General features: G+C 35.9%; 3 protein-coding genes and 1 non-coding gene across 5 annotated transcripts; 2 read left to right on the top strand and 2 right to left on the bottom strand.

The window, feature by feature from the left end:
- Positions 1-1,782: 1,782 nt before the first annotated feature.
- LOC103833956 lies at positions 1,783-2,877 on the bottom strand. The gene is made up of 2 exons (XM_009110003.2): positions 2,398-2,877; positions 1,783-2,247 (listed from the first exon to the last, which is right to left on the bottom strand). Exons 1-2 carry the CDS (start codon positions 2,875-2,877, stop codon positions 1,783-1,785), a joined length of 945 nt encoding a protein of 314 aa, XP_009108251.2.
- On the bottom strand, positions 2,330-16,284 carry LOC103833911 (long chain acyl-CoA synthetase 5). The gene is made up of 18 exons (XM_009109956.3): positions 11,100-16,284; positions 10,834-10,897; positions 10,653-10,742; positions 10,495-10,551; positions 10,365-10,413; positions 10,135-10,211; positions 9,959-9,998; positions 9,770-9,864; positions 9,469-9,636; positions 9,247-9,357; positions 9,048-9,135; positions 8,914-8,980; positions 8,760-8,835; positions 8,568-8,685; positions 8,104-8,489; positions 7,836-8,018; positions 7,651-7,770; positions 2,330-7,570 (listed from the first exon to the last, which is right to left on the bottom strand). Exons 1-18 carry the CDS (start codon positions 11,252-11,254, stop codon positions 7,514-7,516), a joined length of 2,001 nt encoding a protein of 666 aa, XP_009108204.1. The 5' UTR covers positions 11,255-16,284; the 3' UTR covers positions 2,330-7,513.
- On the top strand, positions 3,266-3,370 carry LOC117128654. The gene has a single exon (XR_004452049.1). It is a non-coding gene; the product is annotated as a small nucleolar RNA R71 (small nucleolar RNA).
- A 251-nt stretch (positions 16,285-16,535) lies between the features above and the next one.
- On the top strand, positions 16,536-18,217 carry LOC103833912 (nucleoside diphosphate kinase III, chloroplastic/mitochondrial). Of its 2 annotated transcripts, none has more exons than XM_009109958.2 (7): positions 16,536-16,797; positions 16,982-17,116; positions 17,205-17,242; positions 17,328-17,378; positions 17,468-17,635; positions 17,731-17,843; positions 17,920-18,217. In XM_009109958.2, exons 1-7 carry the CDS (start codon positions 16,716-16,718, stop codon positions 18,041-18,043), a joined length of 711 nt encoding a protein of 236 aa, XP_009108206.1. In that variant the 5' UTR covers positions 16,536-16,715; the 3' UTR covers positions 18,044-18,217. The 2 variants fall into 2 exon arrangements, with proteins under 2 accessions (XP_009108206.1, XP_009108207.1); XM_009109959.3 differs by having other exon boundaries at positions 16,543-16,797; positions 16,985-17,116.
- The last annotated feature ends 288 nt before the right edge of the window (positions 18,218-18,505 follow it).

The raw sequence follows: 18,505 nt of genomic DNA on the forward strand, positions 1-18,505 counted from the left end.
AAACCCATAATTTCATGATTGTACCAATTTTATTTAATTTATTATGTAAACTACTTTGTAATTGTCATTCACTGGATTCTTAAATGAAATCATCAATTAAGAAAATCAGTTTAACTGAACTTTGACCAAAATAACACTTAAATTAGACAAAAAAAAGAGTATTCTATATTAGTAAAATGGTGTCTATACCAACAAATGATCTTTATTTTAATTTATTTCTCAGGAATGTAGTTTTAATATTTTTAATTATTTGTCCCAGACACAAATATCATAAAATAAAAAAATTCACTTAATATTTTCTTTGTTACTTTTCATATAAATATTATACTTTATTTTGATTATTTTAATTGTTTTAGTACTTTACATATATTTGAAAAAATAAAATAAAACTACATGTTTATTATCCAAAATCCAAAAGGCAAATAGGAATCGAACAAAAAACCAAAACCGAAATCAGAACATAAATTAAAAAACCTAAAAGGTTCTTATTTCTCTAGATCCGAAAACTAAAATCGAACCGAAACATAACCTATAACCAAACGGATATCCGACTATTCTAAATATAATAAAATATTAATTAATTTTTATTTAAATAAAAAATAATAATTCATAAGAAACAAAATCCAAAACCCGGATTTTAGGGTTTTTTTGGGCTTTAAACCCAAACGAAACCCCAAATGTTTTTAATTCGGTTCCATTTTGGGTTTTATAAAAATCGAAGCCCAACCCAAACCCGACATTATCCAAACTGATCCAATCCGAAAAGTGTCTGGTTTCTAAACATGTCTTGTGGAGTTAAGTCTACCCAGTGTAACCTGATCGGCTAAGAACTTCTGGAGAATCAAGTGAGATATGTTAGGGTGTTCCAGGTCCACATGTGTGTCTTTCGCCACTGCTAAGGTCACTGAATAAGATAACTAAAGCACGAGATGGTTAGTGATCAACACATAATAAGATCATAATTCTCACAAACTTTTAACTGACTCAATCATAAAAACTAACTCAAACTGACTCAAAAGAAAAACAAAAGATAGAAACGAGTTAGTAAACAACAAAAAACCTCTCCCAAACTTACTTCACACCGTTCCTGGTGTGAAAATACATCAGAAAGAAGGTGAAAATAAGAATAAACATTTTTTTTGTTGAGATACTTACCTGAGTGGAGCAGGCGCTCCATGAAAATTCTAGGTGTTCTATCGTTAGATGGTCGCCTGGAACAACCGCTCTTTTCGGAGGGCAGGTTGTTCCGTTGCTGCAACCTAGAATTTTTGAAGTATCTCGGATTTTTTTGCTTTTTGACCTGAGACTCAATAAACTAAAATAAAAATAATAAACAAAAATAAAGCCAACTTATATTTACACTTACCAGTGGGTTGCCTCCCACCAAGCGCTTGGTTTAAGTCACTAGCTTGACTTCGTGACAAGGATCAGTCGGGTTAATCATGAGGGCTTGTTCCAAAACAAGCTCCACACAATCAGACATGTTCATCTTCAAAACTCTGCTCAACAACCCCTTCACAAAGGCTTCTTCTTTTTCTTTCAGCTCATGTGTGAGAATTACTCTGCCTTTAGAGAAAGGTTTACAGGTACCCTTGCACTTTACCTCATACTTAATAGATTTCTCATCACACAAGCGAGGTATCAAAGTCATCATAGGGTCACCCTTGACCCTTTTTCTAGACTTTTTCGTTCACCTTTGCATTCCCATTGAGTTTCTTGGTATCAGTGTGTGGATCTTCATCCATGATTTCTTTGATCGCACACTTTTTACCAAGCTCCTTCTTAGGAACAATTTTCAGCCTTTCTCCACTGACCACTGAAATGCAAGAGGCGTGTAAGTGTGGAAAATCTGGTGGGGACAGCCTTGTAGAAAACTTTCTTGTTGATGTTGGAGAAGGAAACTCTCTTATTAGGCAGGTCGATGATTGCTCCAACTATAGTCATAAATGACATTCCAAAGATCAAAGGCATCTCATGATCCTTGCTCATCTCAACAACCTGAAATTCAGTATGGAGAATACAATCTCCAACTTGGACAAGAAGGTTGCAAATTGTGCCATAAGGGACTCCCATGGAAGAGTTTGCAAAAGACAGAGTCACCAGAGAAGGCTCAACATCAACAATGCCCAGTTCGTCTACAATCGCTTTTGAGACAAGGTTCACACTAGACCTAGATTCACAAAGAGCTTCCTTGAATTCCACTCTAGCAGTGGAACAAGGAAAAATAAACTTTCTAGGGTCATCAACCTAAGGCAATATCTTCAGTGATTGTGTCAGTGCTTCAGTAAAGAATGCCTTAATTTTCTCTTGAGTTTCTCTGCAATTTTTGAAGAACATATGCAATGGCCGAATCTCCCAAACTTGTTCAAATGAGATATTTTGAAGAAGCCTTCTCACCATCTTCCTAAACCCAGCCAGCTGCTCTGCACTAATAGGATCCATCAAATATCTAGGTGGAATTGGATATGGAACCTTAGGAACATAGACTCGCACTGGTGGAATCTCAATAGGTTCGTCGGGAGCAGTCACTTCAGAGCTAGCATGCTGCTTTGTTCTCTCTTCTGCGCTTGGAGCAGTCTCAGCAGACAGTTGCTCTGGTTCTTTTCCCTCAGCTTTCTCACATCTCAGCTCTGTTGCATTACAGTGCTCAACCCTAGGATTCATCACACTCTTTCCAGGAAGCATACCTTGCTGCCTCTTAACACTCTCAGCTGTCTGCGCAAGCTGAACATCAATCCTCTTTATGTGGTTGCTCACAGTATCATACTTTGTATTCAGCTCGGTGAACATGTTGTCCATCCTGGTGTTGATGTCTGTAGAAACCTGATTCAATGCCTTGCCCTGAATTTGCATACCCTGCAACAACTGTTGTATCATCATACCCAAACCCTTCAGCTCATCTAGTTGACTGTTCCCGGTAGCTGGAACAGCTTGTCGATTGCTTTGCGGTTGTCGTTAGTTCTGGTTCTGAATCTGCCCAGCCGTAGCTTGATCCATGCTAAAGACGTCCCCTTGGTTGTTTTTCAGTAGTTGATCAACCTTGGCAGCCAGCTCATCTATCTTCTGGGTGTCGGATTTGTTCCCTTTCTTGGAGAAATCACTCTCCTCTTTCTTATTAGCTGAGTTAGCAGCCATGTTCTCAATCAGCTTTAACCCTTCATCAGTGGTCAGAGTCATGAAGTCTCCATTGCTCGAAGAGTTTAGAGTACCTTGGTATTTCCAGTCCACTCTATCATAGAAAATGCCCAGGAGATAATCATCATCAAATCCATGGTGAGGGCATTCTCTGCGGTAGTCATTAAAACGCTCCCATGAGTCACAGAAATGCTCATCAGTGAGCTGTCTGAAGGAGGTGATCTTCTTCTTGTCTTAGAGTATAAATGGTTGAGGACGCTGATCGTACCTGCTCCCAGGAAGTAAGAGAACCAGTAGGGAGATAATTCAACCACATTGCAACCTTCCCATCAAGAGAGAATGGGAACAACGTGCACTTGATGTAGTCTGGTGGTACTCCATTGGCGCGAGTAAAGCTGCAGACTTTTTCGAACTTTCGATATGTTCCATTGGAATCTCTGCTGGAAGACCATTGAACACTTTCCTCTGCACCAGAGCGATCGAACCAGGCTTGATCTCAAAGTTCTGTCTGAGGCAGGGTGGATGAGTAATGGCGGAGCGCGTAGTAGAAAAGTTACGCGGAAGGTTTTTCTGCCCGATTGGAGCAGCTTGCTCCTGTTGTAGCGCGGCCTGTTGAGCATCTTGTTGAGCAGCTTGTTCATGCGCTTGAATGGTGTGCTGCAACTGCTGCATCTGCTGTTGCATCAGTTGCATTGCTGCAGCGAGATCATCATGATGGCCTTGATCACCTATGTTGGTGTTGTTTGGCCCTTGCTGCTGTCTTTCTAACCTTGCTAGCTCCTGGTTGGTAAGCCTAACTAATTCTCCTTATGTATTCCTCCAAGTATGTCTACTGGTCATGCACCTGTAGCATTAGCTGCAACAAATAGGATAGAGCAAGTTAGAGGTCTTAGACTAAATATATAACCGAAAAATAAAGGTAAAAAGATGGTCCCCGTCGCAACAGTGCCCAAACTTGATACACTAAAATTGTGTCTTTCTCTACTGCAAGCTAACAGTGTAGATGTAGTATTTGAGATTCAATTCCAGAGGACCAGTTTATACTTTATCTTTATGGGATCAATATTAAGCTAAAACAATATGGGAGTTTTAAGATTGTGAATCGTAGAAAGCAAGTAAACAAGTAAGTTTGGTTTCAGATTATAAAGAATGCTGGCCTAGGTGGTTGATCGGGTGTTAAACAAATGTGAGCCAAACAATTATTCAAGTTTAATTTAGCACTAGTCTAGAACTCGGATCACTTAAGATAGATCAGCCCACTGTCGTGGTGCTTCACCTTTCAACGATCAGCCTTAATACCTAAGCTCTCGCTTGGATCAAGGCGTGATGATGAACATTAAGATCAAGTCCGATAGGTTCACAGAATACCCTAATATCTACTTTTGTTGTTAGGGATGCAATGCTCATTCATAACAGATCTAGCAACCTATTACACGGCTAATGAACAAGTTAGACCTAGGATCTAACATTAAGCAGCCAGTTTAATGCAAGCATTAAGAACAGTTATGAATGAAGACAATCAATGGATTCACTTATCTATGTTTAACTCACGAAATTGACACCCTAACACCCTAGACTAAGCAAGCTGACTACTCAGCCATGAAACAAAAAAACACAAAGACAATAGATGAAGAAAACATGTGCATATAAAATAGAAGAAGGGTTCAGGGGGTTCTTCTCTATGGTGAGAGAGATGGAGTCTTCTCCCTTTACAAAATATCAAATACAAATCTCTAAAAGCTCTAGAGTTGTTTCTCTCTGAAAAAAAAAGCGTAGTCTGTAAAAGAAAGAGAAAAATATGATATATCAAAGCCACAGGCGTCTGGGAGAGAAAAATATGGAGATTAGGGCAAATTCCGAATTAGGTTGTAGTTTCTTTAAAAATCTTTGCCGCTGGAACAGGCATTCGGGGTGTTCCACGTGATCGGGAACAGACATCAAGACTCTTCTGCGTGAAAGTCACCAAAAGGTACTCTTTTCTGCCTCTTTTGTTCCAGCTGGTCCATCTCCCATCCAATGCAACTCCAGACCTGTCATAACTTGAAAATGACTAAAAGGACTCGATAAAAACTTAAAAAACACTTTAGAAAACATTATTAGAATGTATCAAAAACACAACATATCAAACACTGAGCACCAAAAGTTTGTGATGCTGACAATAATAGTGTTAATGAGCTGAAGCCGACCAGCATAGGGGAGAGAATGGCTTGTCCATGAGAGGATGCACGTTCTGATCTTATCAATGAATGACTCATAATTGTTGCGAGTCATGGATTTTGTTGTAAGAGAAAGTCCCAAATAATGAACCGGAAGAGTATCAACTGGTATTCCCATATAGAGGTGTCAAATGGGCGGGCCGTCCAATGGTTGCCCATGTCCATATACAAACGGGCTTAATATGGACAAACCCATTTTTCCCATTAGTTTTCATTGGACAAAATGTGGAAGACCATTAAGAAAATGGTCTTTATTGGTTTTGGGCTTTATGGACGTGGACTGTCCAATGGTCACAAAACCTAAGGTTTATAAAATTTAAGTTTTTCCGCTAAACTCGTAAAATCGATTTTTTCGCTTAAATTTTAATATCAAATTTTCCCGTCATAACCAGAAAATCGAGTTTTTCTTCAAAACGCAAAATCGAATTTTCCCACCAAAACCGGAAAATCGAGTTTTTCTGCCAAAACCGCAAAATCGATTTTTCTCGCCAAAACCGAAATTGTTGTACTTATGAACTTATGTATTATTGTACTTATGAATTTATGGATGAATTTTAATTTTATGAACTTGTATATGTAATTGTATGCTTATAAATTAAAATTTTCTTATATGGTCATTATAGACCCCATGGCAAAACCGAAAAATCGAGTTTCTCTGCCAAAATCAGAAAATCGAGTTTTCCGCCAAAACCGCAAAAATGAGTTTTTTCCGCCAAAACTGAAAAATCGAGTTTTTCCGTCAAAACTGCAAAATCGAGTTTTTCCGTCAAAACTGCAAAATCGAGTTTTTCCGCCAAAACTGCAAAATCAATTTTTCCCACCAAAACCGTAATTGTTGTATTTATGAACTTATGTATTGTTGTACTTTTGAATTTATGGATGAATTTTAATTTTATGAACTTTTATATACAATTGTATGCTTATAAATTAAAATTTAAAATTTTCTTATATGGTCATTATGGACCCCATGGCAACCCATAAAAATATGGGTGTTAGTGGGTATGGTCTTTAATGGACATAGTTCTTAATGGACATGGTCACTTTGCTGTCTACAAACAATGAATGGACAAATGGATATGGGCTAATGGACATGGGCTCGCCCAGTTTACAGCTCTATTCCCATACTGGTCACCTCATCACGAAAAGCTTGACTGATTCTACCTGCCATGTAGATTGAAGATTTTGCTGGGTTTATAGTGAGACCAGATAGACGCTTGAACTGATCCAGTAGTGTAAAAATTCCTCGAAGAGATTCCGTATCTCCATTGGTGAAAACTATGATGTCGTCCGCGAAACTGAGATGCGTGAGATTCACTTCCGAGCATGTAGGATAGTAACCAATATTCCCAGATGAGGCTGCTCTGTTCAGAAGGCGTGATAAAATATTAATCGTAATGACAAATAGGTACTGAGATAGTGCACAACCTTGCCTTAGGCCTCGAGTACTCAGAAAGAACTCCTCAAGTTCACCACTGATAAAAACTGAGAAAGCAATTGTAGATAGGAAGACATGATTCGAATGTACAAACTGATCAGGTATATTCATGGCTCAAATTGTATCCAAGATGAATAACCAATTAACTGAGTAGATATATTCATGGCTCGAAGTGTATCCAAGATGAATGACCAATTAACTGAGTCAAACGCCTTTGATATGTCGAGCTTTAAAACGCTGCGAGCTCTAATGGAGTCCTTGTGGTAGTTCTTGACCAATTCTGTGGCTAGCAATACGTTCTCTAGGAGAAGTCTTCCCTTTACAAATTCACATTGATTAGGTTCAATCAATTCCGGTAGAAAAACTTTGATGATTGGCAAAAATTTTAGAGACAACTTTGTAGAGAATATTGCAGCAATAAATAGATCGAAAATCCTTCAAGTTTCTGCTCCTTGGACTTTGGGTATAAGAGCAAGAATCGTTGCATTGTTAATAACCCCAAACTAAATTCTCCACTGTTTACAAGATTTCGGGTTAAAGTTCGTACAAAGTCTAGGAACATGAAATTTTGAAATAAAATTATAGAGTAAGACATGTTGTAGTATGTCAAGAAGCTATGCAGCATCTCAAGACATTAACAAAACCTTATTTAGAGAAACGTAAATGAAGAAAGTCATGCCTGATCAGGAAAAAGAAAGAATGAATGAAACTAGAATGTAGAATGGATCTACTGTACTGAAGCTTGACCTTCCTTTGCAGTCTTGTACATATCATCAATCACATTCTATCAAAAAAAAGAAAAAACAGATTTAATACCAATCTATTTAAGAAGCTCAAAACCGTCAAAAATGATGTAAAACTCACCTGATAGTATTTGAGCAATTGAGGCCTCTTCTTCTTGTAGGTAGGAGTAAGAAGGTCTCTTTCAATGTCGAAAGGCACAGGTTCCAAATGAACAGCTCTAATGATCTCAAAACCCTTCAACTACAGATGCAGAGTATAAAGAGACAAGAGGAGAGATCAAATAAAGAAGAAAAAGAAGAAGAAACCTTTCTCTCTTTTGCTGTCTTAACGAGTTCTCCAAGTAAAAATGCTTTCGCTTTTGTGTTTTGACATATAGAGTCGAAGTCTCCATTCACTCCATTCTCCGCGGCCCAGCGTTCAAGAGTTTGCTGACTTGGGTTAGCGACTGCTATAAGGAAGGACTCAAAGCTGTTCCCATACACCCATATCTATATAAAACAAACATATTAATGAAAATTTAATGATGATGTGAGAAGATTTATAGTAGTTCACTGAGGTAAGGTTCTGACTTACTGAATCAATGGCTTCTACTTGACCATACACATTTTCTAAATTCTCAACTGCAACGTACTCCCCTTGCGCGAGTTTGAAGATGTTCTTTTTGCGGTCAATTATCTTCATGCTTCCATCTGGTTGCCACTCACCAACATCACCTGTGTGAAACCATCCATCAATAAGAACCTCTTTGGTGAGGTCTTCACGTTTGTGGTATCCAGAAAACAGAGTTTTCCCACGGATGCAGATTTCGCCTCGCGGAATACTTCCAAGAGCATCGTATTCCATGTCAGGGACAGATTCTAGGCGAATATCCACGTTTGGAACTGGTGGACCAACAGTTCCAAGCATGTCAAGTTCGTCAGGGAAGGTGACAAAAGTACCAGCACAGCTCTCAGTTAGACCTACACCAATAAAAAGATCATAAGAATAAAAGAGATCGTTCTACATATCATTTTAATTTGGGTCTGAAGGGATGATACCATATCCTTGTAGAACATGACAACATGCCACAACTCTAAGAAATGACTCTATGTGACTAGCAAGAGGAGCTGCTCCAGATAGAATAATCCTCACATTGCCTCCCAGTCCTTGTTTAACCTTTAAGAGAGATTAGGTAAAAAAAGAATTGTACCTAACTTGACGTCTTATAAGAGTTTTGAAGAAGTTGCTACCTTGTTGAAGACAAGTTTGTCACAGAATGGAGCTGCTTCGACATGAGACTGCCCCTTCTTCATATTTCCAAATTTACTAAGCACGTTTTGGATGTGTTAGATCAATATACGTGTAACACAAGTTATAGGTAGTACAGAGAAAGCCTGAACTTACTAGGAGAAAGCAACATTGAAAACTTTCTTTTTGAAGAAACCACCAACGGATAGTTTTTGCTGCAGACCTATTGGAGCATGACATGTTAACATATCAATGGTTGAATATATCTCAATATTGGATAAAAATAATACCTGTGTATACTCGTTCTAGGACACGAGGAACAGCGCAGAAAATACTTGGCTTTAGCTCACCAAGGTCTTCAATCAACAACTTAACATCCTGAGGACAGACAGAACATAAGACACATGAACATATCAAACATTAGCAAGAAAAACATAACAAACAAATACATAACTGGGTTGGAAGATCAGGCACTCGAGATGTACTCACCCCGCGCCAGAAACCGATTGAACCACCAACTTGAATAATGCACTCCTCCACAGCCCGGTCAAAGACGTGCGCAAGAGGAAGATAAGATATGTAGACATCCTTCTCAGTAAGCTGTTGTTGTTGTTTTTTTTTTTTTTTTTGCAGACAGAAAATCAGAACATTTCAGTTCACAGTTGTAGCTTTCCATGTGAATCATGACAAATAAGAAAGAAGAAAACTCACGGATTCGTTAAAAATCGCTAAGAAATGCCTCACTCCAGCTGTTATGGTAACAATGCTCTCATTTGACATCAGAACTCCCTTTGGGTCACCAGTGGTTCCGCTAGTATACATAATTGTGCAAATGTCACTTTTCTTTTTAACAGGAAGATCATATTGTTTACCTTCACCCTGTCATAGAGGAAACGAAAACAAAACTAAATAAGGGAGACTAGACATATCATACTATTTATGAATTACATCGTCAAAGGATGAGTAAATAAGTAAAAAAAAATTCAGAATAACGCAAATGAAAGTCTCCTACCAGCTTCAAGAACTCATCCCAAGCATGTATTACCAGTCCTAACTTTTCAGCTTCTTCTTTCTGTTCCGATTTGACACCGCCAAAGCTCACAACAGCTTTGCATTTGTAGTCAAAACACAGTTCATCATTAGCATCACAAAGTTTAGAGAAGAGGAAAAGGTTGAATGAATCAGTTAGTATATGACTCACTCTTCATATACTTTGTGGAGTTTGGACATGTCTTAAAAAGCTGACAATTGAATGGAAAATGAAGTTAACCACACAGAGTAGCACAAATGTGTAGATCTCAATGATGTCAGAAGCTTTGGGCTAACTCAGGAGTTACTATAAGTAAGGATAGCATATATGATACAAAAGAAAGATACCTCAGGAATCTTTTTCTCCTCTACAAAAGCAATGGAAACTTCTGCATGGGAAATAATAAACTCCACCGCACCAGAGCCTGTGTTCAAAACTGGACGTTACTACACCAGAAAGACTCGGAAGAGTAGAATCACCAAAAAAAGAAGAAGCATATTTTAGGCTATACTAGTAGTAGAGCAAGCTTAAGAAGAGTTAAAAAAAAACAAAACTTGATTATTTAGAGAAGGCGTACCTAAAGTATCGTAAAAAGGAACACAATAGAGCCCATGTGCATTGCATGCCTGCATCAGAAGTTTCACCTTTAAATCTCCGGAGCAAAAGAAATCAAATGATATTAGCAAAGTTTATTATGTTCAACGTACCTCCATGCTTATAATCCACTCAGGACAGTTTGCACCATAAATACCACATTTTCCTCCCTACATTTCCACATATCCGGAAAAGGACAAACTCTAAGGTACAAGAGAATCACATTTAAAGAAAGAAGAAGACACTGGAGATGGCAGAAATGAATATGAACCTCCTCAATCCCGCAGCTACGGAGAGAGTTTCCAAGTTTTAGGACAATGTCATATACTTCTTTGTATGTTTTCCACTCATACTTTCCTGCCTGACAAGAAGATTCTATCAACTCCGAACACAGTATTATATCATAAAGCTAAAGTAAATAAAAAAATACAAAAGAAAAATGGGTAGGACACCTTGTTGTTCACAATCTCACGTCGACCAAGCATGCGATTGTTTGGATATTTCTCAACAGCCGTGCTACAAGAAAAGAACCAAACAGAACGAAGAAAACATTACAATCACGGATCAATACCATTTTCCGCAAAAGAATCCTCAAGAAATGGCAATGCAACGAGAGAGAAACAAAAAGAAAAGCTAAAGGATTCACTGAAAGTCTAATAACATCAAAAAGTTATTTTCCTGGAAAATGAAAAAAAAATGGAAACAGAATTTAACCGACCGGAAAATATCCCAACAGCTGTCGATCCCGTCGATAGGGTTAGGGAAACCGTCTTTGGCGAAAGTACTGCGATAGACAGGACCAATGGAGGGTTTTCCATCGGTGGCTTCCTTAGCAGCTTCCACCTCGAAGATGAATCTCTTCTGTGACGTCATCTCTCTGCTTTCTCTTTCTTTCTCTCTCTGTCTAGCTATATTTGAAACTTCATAAGCGGAGGAGTTCGTTCGCGGCTAAAAACCCGGTGGTTAAAGAGACCTTCCCAACTCTATTTCACTGTTCGTTTGTCGTTATGGCCCATTTTTAAACGCTCATAATAAGCCCAATATTACTCGCTCTGTCCTGCCTAATAGTATGATTTTGAGTAGGCATGAGCGTTAGGATCTTTGGATCGGGTTTAAGCCAGTTCTTTTAGAGTTCGGGTTTTTTGGATCCTAAAAATTTGGATTCAATAGGTACTTGTAAATTTTTGGTTTGGATTCGGGTCGATTTTTCTCGGGTCCGAGTCGGTTTAGATCTATAATTAAAATACCTATTAGGTGACTTTCCCACGCACGTACACGGATAAAAATATTAAAAAAAATAAATATATTATAAATTAATTAATGTTTAAGCTTTTATTTTAATTATTTTGTAATTTATATGTATGATTTTTGATTAATATTTTGTTATTTTCATTAAATATGTGCTTTTAATTTATAATATCTAATCGATTTGATTATTATTTGGATGTATTATAACGTAATTTGACTATTTTTATTGTTCTAAATAGATAAAATTTGGTTAATGATTTTGGGTATAAAATTTTGGATTGTTTAAGTTACGTACTTTGTAGGTTATATTGAGTTACATATATTTCTTCAAATCTATATACAACTACTTTTGATTTTAGTTTAACAAAATTTGATGGATTTTATTTATTACAGTATTTCAGTTCTTCATCATAAATATCTAACTATACTTTAATAAAATTTTAAAACCTCATGAACAGATAGATATCTACAAAGTAATTTCTTTTCGTAAATTTTAAATAACTGTATACTTTAAATGTATAAAAGATAAATTAAAAGTTCTTCTAAATAATCTTAACCATAACAGTTCATATTGGTTTATGTATTCTTATTAAATGTATATTAGGTTGTATAAATATATTAAACTTTTCAATAAAAAGGAAAAAAATATTAAGCCTTACAGAAAGTTTAGTGGTATATTAGGTTTGATTATAGTTTGTGTATTTGTATTTATAATGTATTTTGGTAAAAACAATTGCAAATGAAAAGTAAAAAATACACAAAAAAAATTATGCAAAAATGAAGAAAAATATCAATTATAGCATCTATAAAATATTTTAGTTCATCAAAGATATCCTAGTTTATGTTATTTAGATTACTTTTTAATAATCTAGGAAACTTTATTGATAAAATTAAAATAATTTATTATTGTTAAAAGAGATGTTTATTTCACATTAATATCAAGATTTTTTTTGTGAACTTTCCTTTTTTTATAAAGTCACATTATATATAGTATAAATTTTCCTAAAATATGTTCTTTCTTTTTTTTAAATATTTTTTATTTACTCTTTGAATATTTCGTTTTTATTATATATTTCATTTTGAAAAATAAATAAAAAATACTAAGATTGAAAAATCAAAAACAAATAAGGAAAAAGGGAAAATACTTAAAATAAGGAAATTGAGAATATTATCAAAAAAAAAAGAAAATATCAATAATGACAATTATAATTATAATTAATCAATTCATTAAGGGTATCATTGTAATCAACTACTGTGAGAGTTAACGTGAGCGCGACACGTAGGAACTGACTTCTCAAATAATTTTATAGAGATAAAATACCTATAATTTTCGGGTGCATATCCGGTCCGGATCAGGTTCGGGTATTTAGAATCTGAAAAAGATATGAAATACCCAAACTCCATCAAATTTAGTCGATATTTTTAATATATATCTAAACTTTTACAAAATAACTTTAATTAAACTATTAATAATTAAAATAAAATATTTTTAAACTCTAAATTTACATTTTAAAGATTCATATTACTTAAAAATGTTACAAAGTATATTGTTAACAAAAGATATTTCAACTAAATCATAGAATAATATATGTATATATATAATAGAACCCAAAAAATCATAATTTTGGATATACATTTTTTTAAGTCGGGTACAAATCGGTTCTTATCGGGTCGGGTCTATTCGATACCGGTTTTTTTGGGTGAAAAAAATTTAGACCCAAAAATACTTGTAAATTTTTGGTTCAAGTTTGGATCAGATATTTTCAGGTCGATTCCAGTTCGAATTTTCGTGTCCATGTTAAAATGCTCTGGCCTAATTTTGAGCAAGTCCAAACAAGTTGTTACAAACTATTAGCAAAATGAGATACATCTAACTAAATTTTATCCCAATAATATTTACACATTAAATGTTGGAGGATTAGGTTAATACAAATCTAGCCTTATGCTAATTGAAGTCTTCGCTAAAATAAAAATAAAATATTAATTTTTACATTTTCCACATAAAAAAAAAAGAAAACACAAAATAATAAAAACTCATGGACACGTCTTCTAGAAAAGATCACGTCTTTTCTCTTGAGATTATTGATCTCTCTGAATTCATGCTGCTTATGTTAAGCTAGATGGGCTTCCAACCTAAAACCAATTGGTTTTAGGTTGGAAGCCCATTTAGCTTAACATGGTATCAGAGCCCGATCCACGCAGTCCAACCCGATCCACATCGATCTGGCCCAAAGTTGGGCCATCGATCCTTGCCCGAACATTCCGAGATTGACGCTCAAAGAGCCATCATCTCGAGGGGGCGTATTAGGGATAAATGTCCCACATCGGATATTGGAAGGGATCCTAAGCAATATATAAGATAGATGGGTCACTCCATTTAGCACCAATTGGTTTTAGGTCGGAAGCTCATCTAGCTTAACATGGTATCAGAGCCCGATCCATGCAGTCCAATCCGATCCATTATCGATCCAGCCCAAAGTCGGCCCATCGATCCTTGCCCGAGCATTCCGAGATTGACGCTCAAAGAGCCATCATCTCGAGGGGGCGTATTAGGGATAAATGTCCCACATCGGATATTGGAAGGGATCCTAAGCAATATATAAGATGGATGGACCACTCCACTTAGCACCAATTGGTTTTAGGTCGGAAGCTCATCTAGCTTAACATGGTATCAGAGCCCGATCCATGCAGTCCAATCCGATCCATTATCGATCCAGCCCAAAGTCGGCCCATCGATCCTTGCCCGAGCATTCCGAGATTGACGCTCAAAAAGCCATCATCTCGAGGGGGCGTATTAGGGATAAATGTCCCACATCGGATATTGGAAGGGATCCTAAGCAATATATAAGATGGATGGACCACTCCACTTAGCACCAATTGGTTTTAGGTTGGAAGCTCATCTAGCTTAACAGCTTATAGTTAAATAATGCTTCTAGATTGTTAAAACATGATGCTCTTTCTCATAGAGAGTTTTAGGCCATTAAGCATTGTCACCCAATAGTCAAGTACTAAAGTAATTAAATTTTATTGTAGGAAGTGAAATGAACCAGATTGTCTAGAGAAAGATCAAAGCTGAAGTTTGCAACACCAAGGCATCTATATGCATACATATACACATACAGTAACAAAATACTATATGAACATACAAATTGTTTGTTGTCCACATGGATGCGGAGTTACCAGTTTGATTTGGAGATTCTACATGAGTGTATGTTGCTGACAAAAAAAAAGATACAAGAATAGTTGATATTGATCCAGCAAAAGCTTACTATACTTTTTCAGTTTCAGATAGGGGAAAGTTGCTTATGTTGGATTTCATCTTGTTGAATTTAAGGCCAGATTCAATCTATTCTTCTCTATTCAACTTGTAATCAAGTAATTGTCACTCTGATCAATCTCTTCATGAGAATCTATATTTTGATTTTATCAATCCAAATATTATTTCATTTCAGGTATGGATATTATTACAAAAGAAGCATGATATATACCTGGTATTATAGCAATAATAAAATATGCATTCTTGCGAATGGAACTCTCAGAGTTGTTGCTGACTGAATCCAACTTCACTAGTGAGTTGCTGAAGAGACGAAGTTTTGGTTCGTGATGCAGTGTTACACAAAATGTATCACACAAAATTTAGAAAAAAAAACATGCAGACCTCAAAATGCACTAATGTAGAATATTTTCATATGTTTATTTGACGTGATTAGAACTAAAGAAACATTTTTAGATAATAAATTAAAAAATTTGATGATGTTAAAATATTAGAAATATTATAGTATTAGAAAATAGGAAAATGTTATTTCATATATATTTTAACTTTTACCTAGAATTAGATTAGAACTTTTGAAACAGAGATAGAAACACAAAGGTTGTGGAGTTTCATAACTGAGTGAACTAAAAAACTTGATCAAGATTTGTTGAGTCAAGCAAGGTGGATACATACATTTTTGTCCACTACAATTTTGGTGATGTTCACTTTTTTTTTTACCAATAAATGATTTTGTTACAAATTATTAATATATTTAATATTCTTCAATAAATAACATATTTTCATTCAATTTTATTTACAGTTTTAACAATACAAAAAAAATCAATTTTCTATTTATCTCTTTCTTTTATTTCTGTCATATAAATTTAACATTTATCTGAATTATTCATATGATGGTGTGTTTTTAATTATGTAAATGTATTTATTAATGGAAGATAGATGTATTTTGTTTATTACTAATATTTTCATATTTTGATTTATAAAATTAGAGTAACATAACTATAGTGCAATATTTATTACTATTTATGTATTGTATTTATATACTTATATATTTATTTTATCTTTGTAATTTTTATTTTTTTAAATATGTAATCTATTTTGTTTAATTTTCATCATTATAAATTGTAATCAGTGTTTTGAAAATCGGACCGGATTTGCCGGTCAAACCGATCGGATTGTGTCTAACTGATTATGGGTTGTGTTAAGAATCTAATTTGAGTAAAATTGGTAAACTCAGTCATAGTTTATCAAATTTGGTAAAACCGGTGTTATGATTCGATACTAAAACTTGGTTTTCTTCAATTAAAATTAAAATTAAATTAAAATGTTGGTTGGATCGTCCGACCATTGATTCAGCTATAATGCCTAGTCAATGTACTAATAGACTGTTTGATTTGTTTGATCTGCCGCCTTCCTCTCACATAATCTATTTGATATGCATTTGATCCGTTTGATCTATACCGCTTGGAGTTGATCTATACCGCTTGGAGTGCCGCTTGAACCGTTTCTATCATTAGAAACCTATAAGTTGCATATAAGATGGTAGTAACATGCATTTCTTCAGAAGCAATCGTAAATAGTTTTTTATAAAAAGGTTGTTTTATAAAATAAGGAATTGCTATCACCGACAGAGATGTAACATTTTTCACATAGAGAGAGGTAGGTAGGGCTTCTGACCCGATAGATCGACCCGAAACACGTGGCTATAAAATTCGACAAACAGATCTCATCATGTTTGTTCACATTTTCGAGACCTCCCTTTTGTTCACTTGAAGGTATCCTCTATTCATCACTCTCACTAAAATCTAAAAAACGATGAGCTCTCTAATCTGCAGATCTGCTTCCAAAGCAGCAAGGTCTCTTCTTTCCTCAGCTAAGAACGCTCGTTTCTTCTCCGGTTAGTTTATTCTTCTCTCTATCTCTGTTTGATTCAGTAATACCTCTATAGATGTGTCATGAAATTGCACTGTTGATCTCCCTCTTCTTAGTTTGTAAAGATTGATTCAGTGATTATTTGATCTGATGGAGATTGATTAAGCAATCTGGATTTCTAACGTTGTCTTGTTCGTTGAATTTCTCAGAAGGACGAGCCATTGGTGCAGCAGGAGCGGTCACTGCATCTGCAAAGATCCCTCTCTATGCATCTAACTTTGCAAGATCATCATCAGGTTCTTCCAAGAGCTGGATCACTGGACTCTTGGCTCTTCCTGCTGCAGGTTTACCCACATTACTAGAATAGGACAAAAGTTGGAAACTTTCACCACTTTACTGTGGAAGCGTTGACATATGTTATTTCTGTTACAGCCTACATGGTTCAAGAACAGGAGGTTCTTGCTGCTGAGGTAACAATAAATAATCATCCATTTTCTCTGTTTTCATTTCGTTGTCTTTATGCTCTTGATCACTGAACGTTGCTGTCTAAATCAGATGGAACGCACGTTCATCGCTATCAAGCCTGATGGAGTGCAGCGAGGACTGGTAAATTTTAGTCTTGATTGGTCTTGTCTCATTTGTATAGTTACTTTCTTATTCATCATATGTGTGCTAATAATCACATGAACCAACAGATATCAGAGATTGTTGCTCGATTCGAACGCAAGGGATTCAAGCTTGTTGGTATCAAGGTCGTTGTTCCTTCCAAAGATTTCGCACAGAAGCATTACCATGATCTCAAGGAAAGACCTTTCTTCAATGGCTTGTGTGACTTCCTTAGCTCTGGTCCTGTTATTGCCATGGTAATAAGAGAATCTCTCTCTCCGTAGCTTTTGGAACTTGATAACAAACTCAAAATGAAGAAAAAATCGAATAGCATAACTCTATCTCGTTATAGGTATGGGAAGGAGAAGGTGTGATCAGATACGGACGTAAACTGATTGGAGCCACCGATCCTCAAAAATCTGAGCCTGGGACCATCCGAGGAGATCTTGCAGTTGTTGTTGGGAGGTACGTCCTGTCTTTTTTTTTGTTCCTATAAGGATATTATCAAAGATTTGGTACTTGAAATGTGGAATTGCATCAGGAACATAATCCATGGAAGTGATGGACCAGAGACTGCAAAAGATGAGATCAACCTCTGGTTTAAGCCACAAGAACTCGTCTCTTACACCAACAACGCTGAGAAGTGGATCTATGGCGACAACTAAAACCCCTCTTTTATCTTGTGTTTTTTTCTTTTTTCCTTCCCAAACAAATCAAGACAAGAAACAGTAACAGAACAGAGAAATAATAAATATGGGATGATTGAGTTTTGAAGTTGTTTGTTTTTGTTGGACCTAGACAAAGTTTTAATTGTAGATTTCGAAAGGTTTCACAGCTCATCGCTATAGCTCCTGGACGGAACAATATTTGAAGATGGTTGACAAAAAGAAAACTCCAAAGTTCTATGTTGAATTATCAAAACATGGTTAATAGGTTGGATAACAACATAGATATATAAAACTTCCAACGCAAAAAAAAATTAGCCTAACTCTAGTAAAACGGCCAAAATAAATAAATCAAAACAAGGCAAAACACAAATCCCACTAAACAGTAAGAGAGAGCCAGGATGCGCTGGATCAGATATGCTGAAGCAGCTCGCCGGTAAGTCGACTCGTTGGCGGCCACGT

Source organism: Brassica rapa, chromosome A09 (assembly GCF_000309985.2).
Source record: "Brassica rapa cultivar Chiifu-401-42 chromosome A09, CAAS_Brap_v3.01, whole genome shotgun sequence".
Classification (NCBI taxonomy): Eukaryota; Viridiplantae; Streptophyta; class Magnoliopsida; order Brassicales; family Brassicaceae; genus Brassica; species Brassica rapa.